Genomic DNA, 13,499 nt, shown 5'->3' with positions numbered 1-13,499 from the left:
GGGAAGTGTGTAGTAGGTTTGAGGTAATAAACAACAAGATGGCCGCATGGAGGAAATAAAATGGCTGTAAACATGTAGGAGGAAGGGGAGATGTTAAGAAACTTACGGAGCTCAAATGAAAATTATAAAATGGGTGGAGATTTGTTTTATTATTGCAAAGTGACTAGTGAGTATTGAGACTGCACCGACGTCATTTTTCTTTGTTGACATTAATGTCGTCGGGAGTTTATATCTCAAAATCACAATCCATGGGTTCTCCTGTTTCAAGTTTATTGCTCGATTGTTTTTTTTTTTCTCTCATGGCTCTTTATTTATGCCGTGCGACGGACATTGGAGGATTAAGTAAGATGAGAACATGAAAGAAGCGAGGTCAAGAAGAATGCGAGCAAGATTTGAAAAAAATGAATGAATGTACTTTGTGGAGAACTCCCACTCGAAGAACAGCAAAGCACATTTTTGTATTGATTAGGAGACAGATGCAGCAATCAATTGATCCGTTCAATCATTTAAAGCCATTGACTTGTTTCATTATTTACTTTGGTCCTACTTGGCCACAAGCCAAGTGAGGCCCTTAGTTCAGTCCTAAGTGCGTTTTTATGTTTGTAATAGTTTCGTTGTTGAGTCACCACCCTATTTGTGCGCAGCCCTATTAAACACCAAATTAACCCATTCAGTGCCATTGGCGGTTATAGACGTCAACGATATGAACTGGGTTGGCAGGGAATGAGTTAAAAGTAAAAAGAAGGCTCGAACCTGCAGTGAGCAATCAAAGCAGGGATCAATGCAAGTCTGAAATCTCGGCTGCTTAAAAGCCAATTTATCTTCGCCTTTAAATGCGCTCGCTCTTCTGTTAGCGTTAGCACGCTGCGACCGTAAATCAAGGAAACAGTGAGTGATAAAGTTTTAAGGTGACAAGCGTGGAGAGAAAAGAAGAGGAAAAAGGGAAAAATGCAGTAACAGCTCCAATCGTTAAGCTACAATTTAGCTTAGCTGCTTGCAAACAGTTCGGCTGCCGATTCTGTGATGTCATAAAAGACGTCCGTGTGTGCGCCTTGCTTCCCTGAGGCCTTGAGGGGCCCGTAATAGTCTCATTAGAGCAGACCTTTTATTCCCTGGAGCGGCTTAGCTGCCGACAGTTAACCTGTCCCGGATCTTGACGAGGGCCCACATTAACCCCCGGTAACCGGTCCAAACGACTGCCTGTAATGGACACAGTAAGATTTTGTACATTTATAGAACGATGAACTCGTACGTGCATGAGACCAAATTTGCTGCCGAATAATGGTTGACAATGGAGTCATTGCATATTACTGCATTTAAAAAAAACACAATTCAGTTTAAGTCAGTTTAATTAAGTTTTGTGTTTGTATATTTATAGATTTTATAATAGTGTTACTTTTCGGGATGGGCATGTAACGATACCAGTTATCAGTATCGGTGCCAGCCGATTTGAAGGTATCGGTATAAGTCAAGTCAAGTCAAGTCAAGTCAAGTCAAGTCAAGTCAAGTTTATTTGTATAGCCCTAAATCACAAACAGTCTCAAAGGGCTTCACATAGACAAAAATGGACAATTATTCTCAATCCCCTGATCTTAAGCTCCCAACGTCGAGGCTGCCGATACCGCTCACCGATACTCAAGGCTGACATTGCGTGTGACACATCAGCAAATCATTGTCTACCTCAGAAAGAAAGTTCACCATTTTTTTTTTTTGTGTTTGTGTTAAATGGAATTTCATACATGAATACTTAGAGGAAATATTTTTACTGGCACCGGCCTGAAAAAAAAACCGATATCAAACATCTATAGTCATTTTTATTACGCTGTTTTATGTTTTCCGACAGCATCCTGATGATTCAAATGAAATGCCAATTTTGAGTGAAAACTTGCTTCTGGGCTCTCCACATCGGTTTTCAAAATTGTTCGTTTTATAATTTTGCCGCACTTTAAACACACACTCACAAATCTGCGCTACATCCGGCTTTAAATGTAATACTCCCATTAGTCGTAGCGCCGGTAAAAGCCGGATAACAAGTCTCGCTTGAGTATAGAACTCCCTAAAATCCCTCTGCCATCCCCTCAGGTTTCCAAGACTACCTTGACTCACCCCCTCCATCTCCGCCCCCCCCCCCCCCCCCACATCCCATTACCCTTTCTTCGGTCTTGCTCTCTCCCATCCTCCCTTACGTCTTGCTGTCTCCTGCTTATCCAAGCGTGCAGGACTTAAAACATCACTAGGGCGCTCGCTCTAATTGGCTCCGTCCCACGGAAGAAGACCTACCTTTGCAGAACATGACACGAGAGGCACTTGTTCCTCTGGTGTGTTTGAATGAGGTAATGGCGCGTGGGGCTCTTCATTTGTTGCTTCCTCCAGGAACCCGTTTGGATCAAGACATGCTTCTTTTCTTCGGAGTGACATGCTCGTGTGGGTGTTTGTGTGTTTACCAGTTTAGCTTGGCTTCTTCTTCTGTCTGCTCTTCTTTTGAAGCAGATGTCTTGGGAGTGGGTGTGGGATCTGTGACTTTCTCCTCGCTACATTATTTATTCCCTTTTACAAGAAACATTTCGGGTTGACATTTTTCCTCAGCACATTCTCTCCTTTTTCCTTTGTCTTAATCCGTCAAAATGGTAAATTACGAGTTGTACACTCTTGGAAATGTAACATAATATGCCTCCATTAGTCACAATTTGAGATTGACTGCAGGATACTTATAGTTAAGTCATTTTAAGTAGCTTTGCTCCCATCTAGTGGCGTTTTGTGGTTATTGCAGACGTTTCGAATCGGTCTTCCAAATTAAAGAAAGGAACGAGGGGAAATTGGATTATGTGTGTTGCCACGCCTGACACAGTTGAAAAAAAACTGTTACATATATTTTTAATCCGGATTTTAAATAAAATGTGTTTGACTGAAAAAAAAACCAATAAATTTGACTTTATGGACAAGCATGACCTCCAATTCTGCTATATAAGTATCGTGAGGGCCAAAAAAAAAGTATAACAATCAAGATTAAATAATGATAAAAATAATAAATAAATTTGCACCGCTTCTCTAATGAAGGATAAAAACAAAGCAGTTGAGCAGCAGTAAATTTGGTTTGTCACTGAGAACAATAAGTGTGAAATGCCACCATGGCGGCGGAATGTCTCCAGGCAGACTTTAATCATATTACAGAGACACACGCTCAAGGGGGCACATGAATTCGTGCACCCGCGCGGCGTCTGTGAGCTCATGCAAGTGTGTCCGTAGAAGATCCTATTTAATGTCTTAATTAACAGGAGATTTATGCAAATGGGAGAGGTTGTTACTCATGCGATCCGGGGACAGGCGGGGGGATTTCAAGGCATTTCCTCGAAGGGCGAAAAAAGAAGATTAAATTATCGTGAATTTGCTGAGCTAACAGTTCATTTAATTACTGCAACAAAAAGAAGCGCTCTGTGGCTGATTTCTTGGAATATAAAGACGTATAGTTGTGTTTAATTAAAACAGAGGTGTTACTTTCTGTTTACACTTTTTTATTCACAATATGTTGACAGGTTTGTTGCCAAGTCAAAGCTAATTTTCTCCTGGAGGTTCCTCCTGCTTTGTCCTCACTACCTGTAGGTACTTGGAATTGAACCCTGTGGAACACCATACAGTAAGGCGTAGCGGGACTCAGAGCAACTGAAGCTAACACTTGCTGCAGTTGGGTCTAACAAAAGATGTTCCTGGTTCAATGCTATGGAAGATACAAACAGACTAAGTCACCTAGCGACAGCCGTCCTGTTTACTTTTGATCCTGATGGTTGACTTCTTCAGAAGATTCAAGTCCAACAATAACTCCGATGATCCAACACGGATCCGCGTTTAAACAACGGTGCTGTTTTTTTTTTTTTTTGCAGCCGAAGAAGCTTTATTGCCGTGTGTAGCGCCGAGTGGACAAGATGGATGTTGATCTACTTTGTACCTTAATAGGAATTGTCCTCTCCGCTTACATCGTTTGATGTCCTGTGTTTCTCCAGTTTGTTTATCTTGAGCGTCCACATGATACTCAGGGGTTCTCCACTTGTCACATTCTTGTCTTGATACATCAGTAGTAGCTCAAGTCTATTTTTACCACATTGTTCGGCACTATTTAAATGATCAGTGTCGGAAAGAATGCCCGGCGAACCGATCGGATCCTCGCACCGATTGGCGAATGTTGGTTATCGTGGATGGGATCATCAAGTGAGGCCTGAATTTTTATTTTTTTTTTTTAAAACCCTGCCAGCAAATTTGATTGCTCTTTTTCCATGACGCTGACCTGGTCGGTTTAATCCCATTTTGGCTCTCGTTAGGTGTTGAGCACTTAGTTTTCCACAGCAGTTATAGTACTCCCCCCGGTGTGGCCGGTCGTCATAGCAACGTGGCGTACCGCGTAAACAGTGGGGAATATTGGTGGGATTAGACCTTTAGGAATATCAGGGTACCCCACTGTTTAGGAAAAGCGAGGGATGAAGGAAAACGTGCTTTTTGTAATATTGTCCAGAGAGAACGGGCTAATTGGTTGCGGAGGTGGAGGGTGTAAAGAGCCAGATGTTTCGTTGCGATCGGAAAGTCTTGAGTGGAACGGCAGCGATGACGTCAGTTGTTTCCCTTCATGTGGCTTCGCTCTCTCGTACCTCACACGAGATTTTGGAACATGCGACATAAAACTCTCTGTTTTGCGTCACAGATTTAAAGTAGCAGTTTTGATAGAACCTTTAAGTGTCTACTGGTGTAATTGAAGACATCTGAAAGTTGGGCTTCTGTCCTCGGAGCTCCTGGAGGACATGATGAAGAGTAAATATTGACAAAGAGGCCATCAACTTTCAAACAAAGGAAATAGTTCATGTCGAAGTGCTAAGAATAAAAATCAGCGAGAAGGAACAACTTGCACCCTCCCGCCAATCTCCACCAAGCTTAACATTTCAAATTGAACAAATAGAAGAGTGGAGCTTTTGAAGTTTCCTCCTGATGCTTCATAACGAGAGAAACTGTTTGTAAAAGCAATTTCCTCCACAATGAAAAGTTTATTGCTGTAGTTTTTTTTCGTTTCACATCACACCCTATTAAGACGTCTTCCCTCCTCGATTTGAAATACAGCTTAGTTAATTTGGCAACGTCTGGGAAAGGCCAAGCGTATTCATATTTAATCGTGCATATTTTATTGAGGCGATATTGTTTCATGGAGGTATAATAGGCACACCATTGCATATTTATTCTTATACTGGAAAAAGACCGAGCCTTGCTGCTGACTCCCGGTCTCGGGTCTGATGAGACCCTAAAGTGAGGATCCATGTTAGAGACGTTCAAGCTGTGAACCATTTTTTTTTTATTTGCACCACCGGAATGAGTACCTAATGAGCACAAATAGCTATTTTCTTGTCTTTTTGCGGCTATGCTGTGAAGTGATATAGCGGGCATGTTGCCATGGAAACAGCAGACAGAGACCACGAGCAGGAGATGGTCCTCCCTCGAGCAAGGGTGTGCGTGCGTGTTGCCATTAAGATTCCTGAGTTGTGTACAACAATCGGTGTTTTGTCTCTTTTCATACAAATTGGAAGCTTTTCATTGATTCCGTATCGCTCTGAAGTCTGGCCTTGGTTTTTAATTGATGATTCAATTCTTGATGCATCGTTTCACCTCGCCATCAATAGTTGAGTTCGGCGTTGCTAGGTGACCCCTCCGGCGACCCCCCCCCCCACCAAAAGAAGCGTCACGATTCTCCTCAAAACAGACACATTCACACATTGACACTTTTGACCTCGACAAGATTGCTTGTATAATAATGTTGGAGCAAACGAGCCGTCTGATTGGTTCCCGTGCTCAGAGTCTCTGCGGAGGAAGGTTCATTCAGCCTGAGGCGAGAGAGATTCGACACACACACACACACACACACACACACACACACCTATCAGCACAGTGACAAATGGCCTCATCATACACTGCGAGAACAAAATTAGGTCAAAGGGGGGAAAAACAAAACAATAAGAGAAGTGAACATGAAAACATCAGCGAGTGCTGAGTAGGATGACAAATGGACTGTAAATCTTTTTTTGCTAAGATGCAACACATTTCGTCTTTAACTCGTCTCTTATTGGAGATTCATACAGACAAGATTTTAGTCCATGTTGATTATAGTAATTACTAGCGTAGACTGGGAGATATCTTGAGGGACCGAAACACGCTGATTAAATTGGAATCACGCCTTTCAGCTGCTATCGTGTCATGTAGAGCACCAGCGATCACGAACGCATGATCACTTAGCTCCTTTTCAATCTTCGCGCAGTTCATTTGTCGGGAATGGCTGTTCAATTGAATATTAGATTTTAAAGACAAGGAAAAAAAGTGTATCTGTGGATTTAGAAAAAAATGTATCTCCTACTCAAAGATTTTTTGTTAAAAGTCACCAAATTATTAACTTGCAAATCAAACTATCTTAAATGTTTTGACTCTAGGCGTGCACTTTTCTAATCTCTGCTCCAAGGCAGTAGCCGCCGGGGGTCATGGCAATATCACCTTCTTGTGATAAAATAAATTGAGAAGCAAACACGGCAATTCTCCAGACAAACAGAAATGCCCTGTAGAGGTTTAAGGCTTCACAGCGAGCCAGCGGCGCCAAATGAGAATGCTTGGCCTGCAAGGTGAACAGAGATTACCTTCTCACAAACTCCATTGCCGGAGGCCGTGTCCCTACTGCCGTCTCCATTCCGCGTCAAGAATAAAACAATTGTCTTTCTCGGGATCCTCGTGTCAACACGGTGACCCGACGAGGAGTAGTTAGTCTGAGCCGGCTCAGTTAATCAGCAAATTAAAGGTGGAGTTAAACACATTGAAGCTGACATTTATTCTTTCTTTTTATGCACAAGTCTAATCCCAGTCGGGGTCATCGACGGGGTCTTGGTTTAAGATTGGCCGTTACACTTCCTCGCCGTGAATATAATGTGTCTTTGTGTCATTTGGCATTTGACTTGGAAGCGCGAGAAGGAAACATTTGCAAAGGCGGTTCAGCCGAGGAAACGTTCTTCCCTCAAGCTGAATAATAAACTTCAGTCCAATTCTAATTACATCCCGACTCTCCATACCTTGACAAGTACAAAACGGCGAAGTTCAAAGTCTAAAACTTTTTTTTCCTCACTTCAAACCCATTTTAAATAATTCCCTCATTTTCAATGAATCCACTGATTTCCGACAGAGCTGATTAACGAGGAAGGACAGAAGTGTGTGTGTGTGTGTGTGTGTGTGTGTGTGTGTCCCCGGCTTCCCCTCTGAATGAACCAATCTATTCCAAACCCGGCCCAGTGTTGAGATTGAGGAATGTTCTTGTCCAAATACATTTATTCAGGCCGCGTGGACGAGAGCGGCGCTACTAAGACTTCATTTAAAATCCCCGCACGGTTCCCTGCTGCTACTGCGACGAAAGGGCAAAGCAGTAGTTGCGGCTTGGTGATGAGAATCATGGAGTGCGTCCTCAAACGACAGCTCCTCGACTCTGATTGGTCGGTTTATTTTGTCTCGTCAGCTCTGTTTATACCCACACGGGACGTCGCTCACTCGCAGCATCGTACGCCGAACGTGCTTACCTGCAGTTCATCGTGTTTAACACCAGCGTGTTCGTGCTTGTGCATGTAAGCCGCCCGCTATTCTTAAATCGGACCACAGGGGCCGTGGGATCCCATCATGGAGGCCCGTGTCAAGGGTTCTCGTGTTTTTTATGCACGGCCTCGGATGCGGATGGCGCTGGCAGCGACGCTGATGTGATCCGACACGGTCGAGGCTCGTAAAAGGACGCTTTAGGCTTCGGTGGCTCCCGGCTGGAACCAGCAAGCTCTTCAGCGTGTTCCTCCCTCTCTCTTCCCATCCTCTGTACATCCCCCCCTCGGCGCCTCCCGCCATTCAAATGTGTTTTTCAAACAGTTGCTTTCCAGTAATGGCCAAATTATTCTCACGCAGATAATTGTGTTAAAAATATGATTCATAGTAACTTGATTACAAAAGGAAAATGTGGTTTTTACTCTCGTACCTGTTTTGGTATCTTGGTCCAACCCAAAAAATACACAAAACATGTCACGTTATTTAAGCGCTAGCTAGCACGCGACATTTTTGCCATCAAAAGGAGCTTTTCTATACGTTGTAAATTAAAAAAGTAACAAAAAGTAGTAGAATGCAGAAATACATCTTATGGTGTTTTATTTTATTACTATTACTATTATTACTGCTATTATTGTTTTTATTTTATTTTATTAATATTATTATTATTATTATTAAGCTTATGTTTTTTGTGTCATCCTCCACAAAGATTAACATTATTAATAAAAAATTAATTATAAGAATAAAAAGTCATGACAACAACCATATAAGTACAATACAATAAGATTATTTGTAGTTTGTTGCTTTCAACTATTATTTTGAAAGACCTTGAAGGCTATTTGTGTCTTGGGTGAGCCTTCTATGTGTGTGTCCTTTTCCTCACCCCTAAATTTGTCATTTTTAACTGGAACCTGGTGTGAATGTTTACTCCCGAGTCCATGTAATTGCTCCTTATAGTCTTCATCTTTCCAAAATATTGCAAGCTTGCGAGCTGTCATAATAAACAGACGACCGCTTTGATAGCAACAAAAGTTCTGGGCTCACCAAAGCGATGACACCATCCGGCAAGCCGCGCCATTATTTACCTGTGCTGTCTCTTTACATTAACACAATTTTACATTCCCAAGTTATTATGTCTGATCTCGAGTCCAGTTGGTGTCTATTCGGGTCCGCTCGGAATAGATATTTATTTCTCTTCCTGAAAGAGCGCTAGGGGTGACTGCTGTGGTCAGGACACACATGTCGAACAACCCGCCAGGTCTTGTGCTGGGAAATCACATCGGGTGACCATCACGCCTCTTTTAGGTATGTGTGACTGATGCACAAGATTCAATACAGCTTGAAAGTTCCTTTAGCCATTTGTCCAAATTAAATCGTGCTCAATCAAATCTGTCGCGGTTCACAAATCATTCCCCATTGAGATGTATCAGCCTTGCTCATCCCCAGTTAATGACATCATTAAATTCGACATGGAAATGGTCCTCAGTAAGCAGCAATTGAATTAGTCGAAAAATTATATATGCCTGTAAATTTAGTTGTATGTCTACATGTGTTGCACCACCTTTTGTGTTCAAATCTCTTTTTCTCAAGGTTTTTGGATAGAGAGCTTTTGAGTACTTGAATTTGAAGAGATAATCAAAATAGTCAATAAAACCAGTTAAATGAAATGAATGTGCATAACCTTGCTCATAATGACACGTTCAGGACTTTTTGTAATGGGAAAAAAAATCTCCTAAAAACCTTGAATGTTTGTCTTGTAACACAGATTCAAGACATGGTGGAAGATTGATTTGATGTCAAAAGAACTTTTAAAGCAATAGAACACGGCCTTGAGAAAGGTGTATGAATCGGAACGAAAAAAACAGTGGCGCTCGTAACCTTGAGCAGTTTTGCGTCATGCTGTCACACACATTCATTCTTTCTATCACTTCTTTTCTCTCCTTTCATCCCCGCGTTGGTTGTTCGCTGCCAGGTTGGCAGAAAACAGGATTAGCCCGATGAGAAGAGTGGGGCAACACGGAACGGGTTCCCTGACCCGACCGGCGTGCTGGTTCAGACTGAAGCCACTTGCTAAGCTCTTTAAAGGATTGCGTAGTGTGATAAAGAGCGTGTATTCTAATCTGATCTCCAGATTGCCGCTGTCAGAGTCAGTCGATGTACATTTCAAGGCGCATCTGCTCCGCCAAAGTCACCCAGGCTTCCTCAGCAAGAGGGAGAAATTGCCTTTGGGTGAAGTGTGTAGCTAGGGACAATGTCATTAAAACCGAAACTGGAATTAAATTAGGGAGATTATTCAAATGACCTAATCATGTTTTATTATTGGGATATTTAAATAAATCTGATCTTGTATAAATGCAAAGAGGGATTTAGTAAAAGGATGCACTTGAAATTGCAGGTGCAATTTTTTTTTTTTTTTAGTAGCCAGTTTATTATTAAACGTGTTGGTGGTGTGGCAGTTCCACTCACCATTAAAGAGCATTGCAATCCCACTGTTGCTAGGTAACATGGTTCCTGGTATCCGGCCGCATTCTCAGATATGGTCGGCATTCAGTGCAACAACAATTGAGACGTGCCCTCGCCCAAATTTACAAGCTAATACTCACTTTTATTTCCGATTCAAAAAGTACAGAAATTGAAACTGTTTATAATTTATGAATCTCCATTTTGGCTGGCCATTCTGCTGTTGGGCCCGAACATTGAAGTCCAATTTGCATTTTCTCCGTAAAATTAGTTTTCTATAGGTTTGTTTTTTGGTGCCACTCCTCGATTTAAAACATCTTCCCACCATCTGCTAAATTAGAGGCTTGCTGCCTTCCTCTTACCAAGCTTTGAACATTCAAACGACTTTTAAGATTTTCTTTTTTTACGACTCTGAATAAAAACTGAACACTTAGAACTAATTTTTCAGCTAACTGGCTTACTTCAATACTTGTTGACTACGGAGGTCTCCATTTCCTAGTCTGGCATTACGGCAGGTGTGTTACATCACATTTATTTTTATTTCCCCTTACTCAAAATGTCTTTTATTGCCTTTGCGTCATTGTGCAAGGAAGGAGAATTTGTTGAATGGAGGCTGTGAGTAAATGGTGCAAATCTGGGTGGGCAGCACTTGGCAGCCATTTGTGTTTTGGTACCCCGCAGACATGAACAGGCTGTAAAGCTGACCCGGGGCTCCCTTGGCGCTTAAACCGGGTCCAAACTGTTGATCTTTTTCAATCCTGAGCCAATATGAACATTTACATCACTTTTAACATGCTAGCTCGGCACTTTTCTACCACAACGTTAGCCAAAAACCATATGCTAGCCAAATGCTAGCCAAAAGTTGCCCTCCTGAATGAACATGAATTTTTTTTTTTATATTGTTTGTGTAGTAGTCGTCCCACCCACGTTAAAAGCCCTGAAATGAGCATAAAAGGAAAGAAGTTCAGTCTGACTCACGAGGAGGATCTTTTCGGAACTTTTAACGCAGGATTATTTGATACCCGCCGTAATCTCTGTTGACACTATCGCCATAGTTACAGTAGAGCAGCGCCGACACAAATGTCCAACCCACGCAGATGTTTATTATTCCAAGCAGGAATACAGAATAAACACCAAGCAGGCTTGCAGAAAGTCGTTTTAAGTCTGGCCGTCAATAGCAAGCCCATTTACAGCTAAACTATTATTAGACGACAGTCTTCTGTCGTCAGGTAACTTCAAAGATGCCTGCGTGAAAATACTTTTTACTCTTTGTAGATCATGGGAAAATATTTCCCTTCCCGTGACGCTCATGTTTTCCCATTTTCCATTTTCCGAGTGACACGAGAGGCTGTTGAGTGGCGAGCGTACTTTCCAATGTGTTCGTTTTGGTGACAGGATATGGGTGATGAGCTTGACTGAAGGTCAAAGGTCAACATTTTCCCTCCCAAAAGTGTCATTTCCAATAATATCGGGCTTTTTGTTGACAAAACGTTTTTTTTTTCAAAATTGAGAAAGTCCTCCAGCGTGACCCTCGTTTTTGCTCGATCAGCAATCTGAAAAACAAATCTGTAAATCAGATAAACAGATTTTAGATGCTCACCCTTTTATCTCTCGCTCCTAACATTTAGTATGGTAATCCTAATCCAGTTACAAGAATCTGTAATTATGTAAATGCTAACTTTGAATACGTGAGTTTGCTCGAGTGTGTTGAACCGAACCGAACACAAGTGCAAAGTTTTTCTTTTTTTTTTGCTACCCTCAGAAGCTTGCTGAGCATCTGACCACAATCTACTAATTGGCCACTCTTACACAAAAAGGAAACCTCTGGAAAATCCAAGAGATGGCCCGCGAAGATAAATCGTCACGTAATTATACTTTCAATTCAGACACAGATGAGGAAACACAAATGAAAACAGTCAAACATCGTTTTTTTGACTTCCGTGATTAGCCTAATCGGAAGTGCCTCGACTATAATCACTGAATTATGTGCTTTGTGTGTTATTGTTGGGAGGTATTTTTAGCGTTTAGCAGCTGAAGGCTGTGTTTAACATGTTTGCACAACTTGTAATCTAAAGTTATGTTCGGAAATAGCCTTGTCATTGGCCTTGTCTTTGAGCATCGTCAAATACGGTAATCGTCTAAGTCTAAGTGTTTTGTGGTGGGGGTTTTAAGCATTATTTTTTCTTTTATTTTTTTATTTATTTAATTTTTAAGCAGTATTTTTTTCTTTTATTTTTTAAGCAGTATTTTTTCTTTTTTTTTACAATTTTTTTAAGTAATATACTATATACATATTTTTTTTACACTCCTTAGAAATATTATAACGTGATTCTATTTCCATTGTCCAAGCTGACTTGCAAACAATGGAGATTATTTTATAGTGGAACATTTTTATTTGCTGCCTTTGTTGCTATAGAAGTCATATTAAGTGTAAAAAATAAATTCAAGCAAATTCGAAAATGTTTTGCTTAGATTTGACAGTGTACCTAATGAAGTGTCCTGCAAATTCATTTAGCTGTATTAACTAATACAGCAAAAAAAATGTTTTCATCCAAAGAACACATTGACACAATTACTTTATGAATGAGAATGCACAACATTGGGTTAAATCCAAAAGCGTGTGTGTGTGTTGCTCTCCTCCTCACATATGTCAGCGCACATGTAAGCCACACCTGCTCCATAGTGGCAGGCAGGCAGGCAGGCAGAAGGAGAGCGAGCCAGTCAACTCGAGCGTGTTTGAGCCCGTGTTGTCATACGCCGAGGAGTCGCTCAAGCGAGCGTACGTCGCCTCTGCTCCCTCGACTCGTCTCGGCGACGCAATCAAACAGACGTGCTGCTCTGCCTCTTGAAACATCCGCAGCTCCATTAATGACGCTCATTACTGGACCGTGTCCACTTTGGATTCCTCCCAGCTTGAAGTTGGATTTTTTTTTATCTGCCTTTCTGGACTTTATGGAATTGTCTGCCACCCAAGGAACATTTTAGAAATAAGGAACCACTAACAGGTGGGCTTCGTGGCTTTTGAGCCCCCCTGTTGTTTTTTTATTTGAGGGTGGGAGCTTAGCTCACTTCCCTGCTGGGAGCAGATCCAGATGCACGCCAAGACAATTTGGCGGGGGTAAGATGCCAGCCATCCTCATGGCCTCCTCCAGCATGAAGTCAGGACTCCCCAAACCGGTACACAGCGCGCTGCCGATCCCTCAAGTCTCCAGCAGGTCGTCGGCTCTCGCTGCGCCACTAAAGACCCAAATTCCATCCCTGAACCAACATTTGGGTTTGGGACGTCCACGAGGCCCTTCGGAGATCAGGCGGAACGCTCAGGTCAGGAGCAAAACTCACGATTGAGTCGAATATCTCTTTACTTTCTAAATTCGCTTGTTTTTTTTGTTTTTTTCCGGACGTCCGCCAGCAATTGACGTAATATCGTGCGGATTCAAACAACAGCAAGCGGC

At 41.9% G+C, this 13,499-nt stretch overlaps 2 protein-coding genes across 6 annotated transcripts in view; one reads left to right on the top strand and one right to left on the bottom strand.

Moving 5' to 3' along the window:
* The window catches only part of csrp3 (cysteine and glycine-rich protein 3 (cardiac LIM protein)), a 53,957-nt gene that overhangs the window by 33,790 nt on the left and 6,668 nt on the right, over positions 1–13,499 (bottom strand). The gene's annotated exons all lie outside the window — the stretch shown is intronic.
* nav2a (neuron navigator 2a) overlaps positions 13,067–13,499 on the top strand; it is a 47,088-nt gene continuing 46,655 nt past the window's right edge. For 3 of the 5 annotated variants that reach the window (XM_049717022.2, XM_049717023.2, XM_049717021.2), the window contains exon 1: positions 13,067–13,368. In XM_049717022.2, coding sequence (XP_049572979.1) covers positions 13,171–13,368 — 198 coding nt within the window. In that variant the 5' untranslated portion in view covers positions 13,067–13,170. The remainder of the gene's footprint in view (positions 13,369–13,499) is intronic. The other 2 variants (XM_049717024.2, XM_049717020.2) reach the window with 2 other exon arrangements.

Source organism: Syngnathus scovelli, chromosome 4 (assembly GCF_024217435.2).
Source record: "Syngnathus scovelli strain Florida chromosome 4, RoL_Ssco_1.2, whole genome shotgun sequence".
NCBI classification, from domain to species: domain Eukaryota; kingdom Metazoa; phylum Chordata; class Actinopteri; order Syngnathiformes; family Syngnathidae; genus Syngnathus; species Syngnathus scovelli.
Note: the sequence above shows the minus strand (reverse complement) of the source record. Positions and strands in the feature narration are given on the sequence as shown.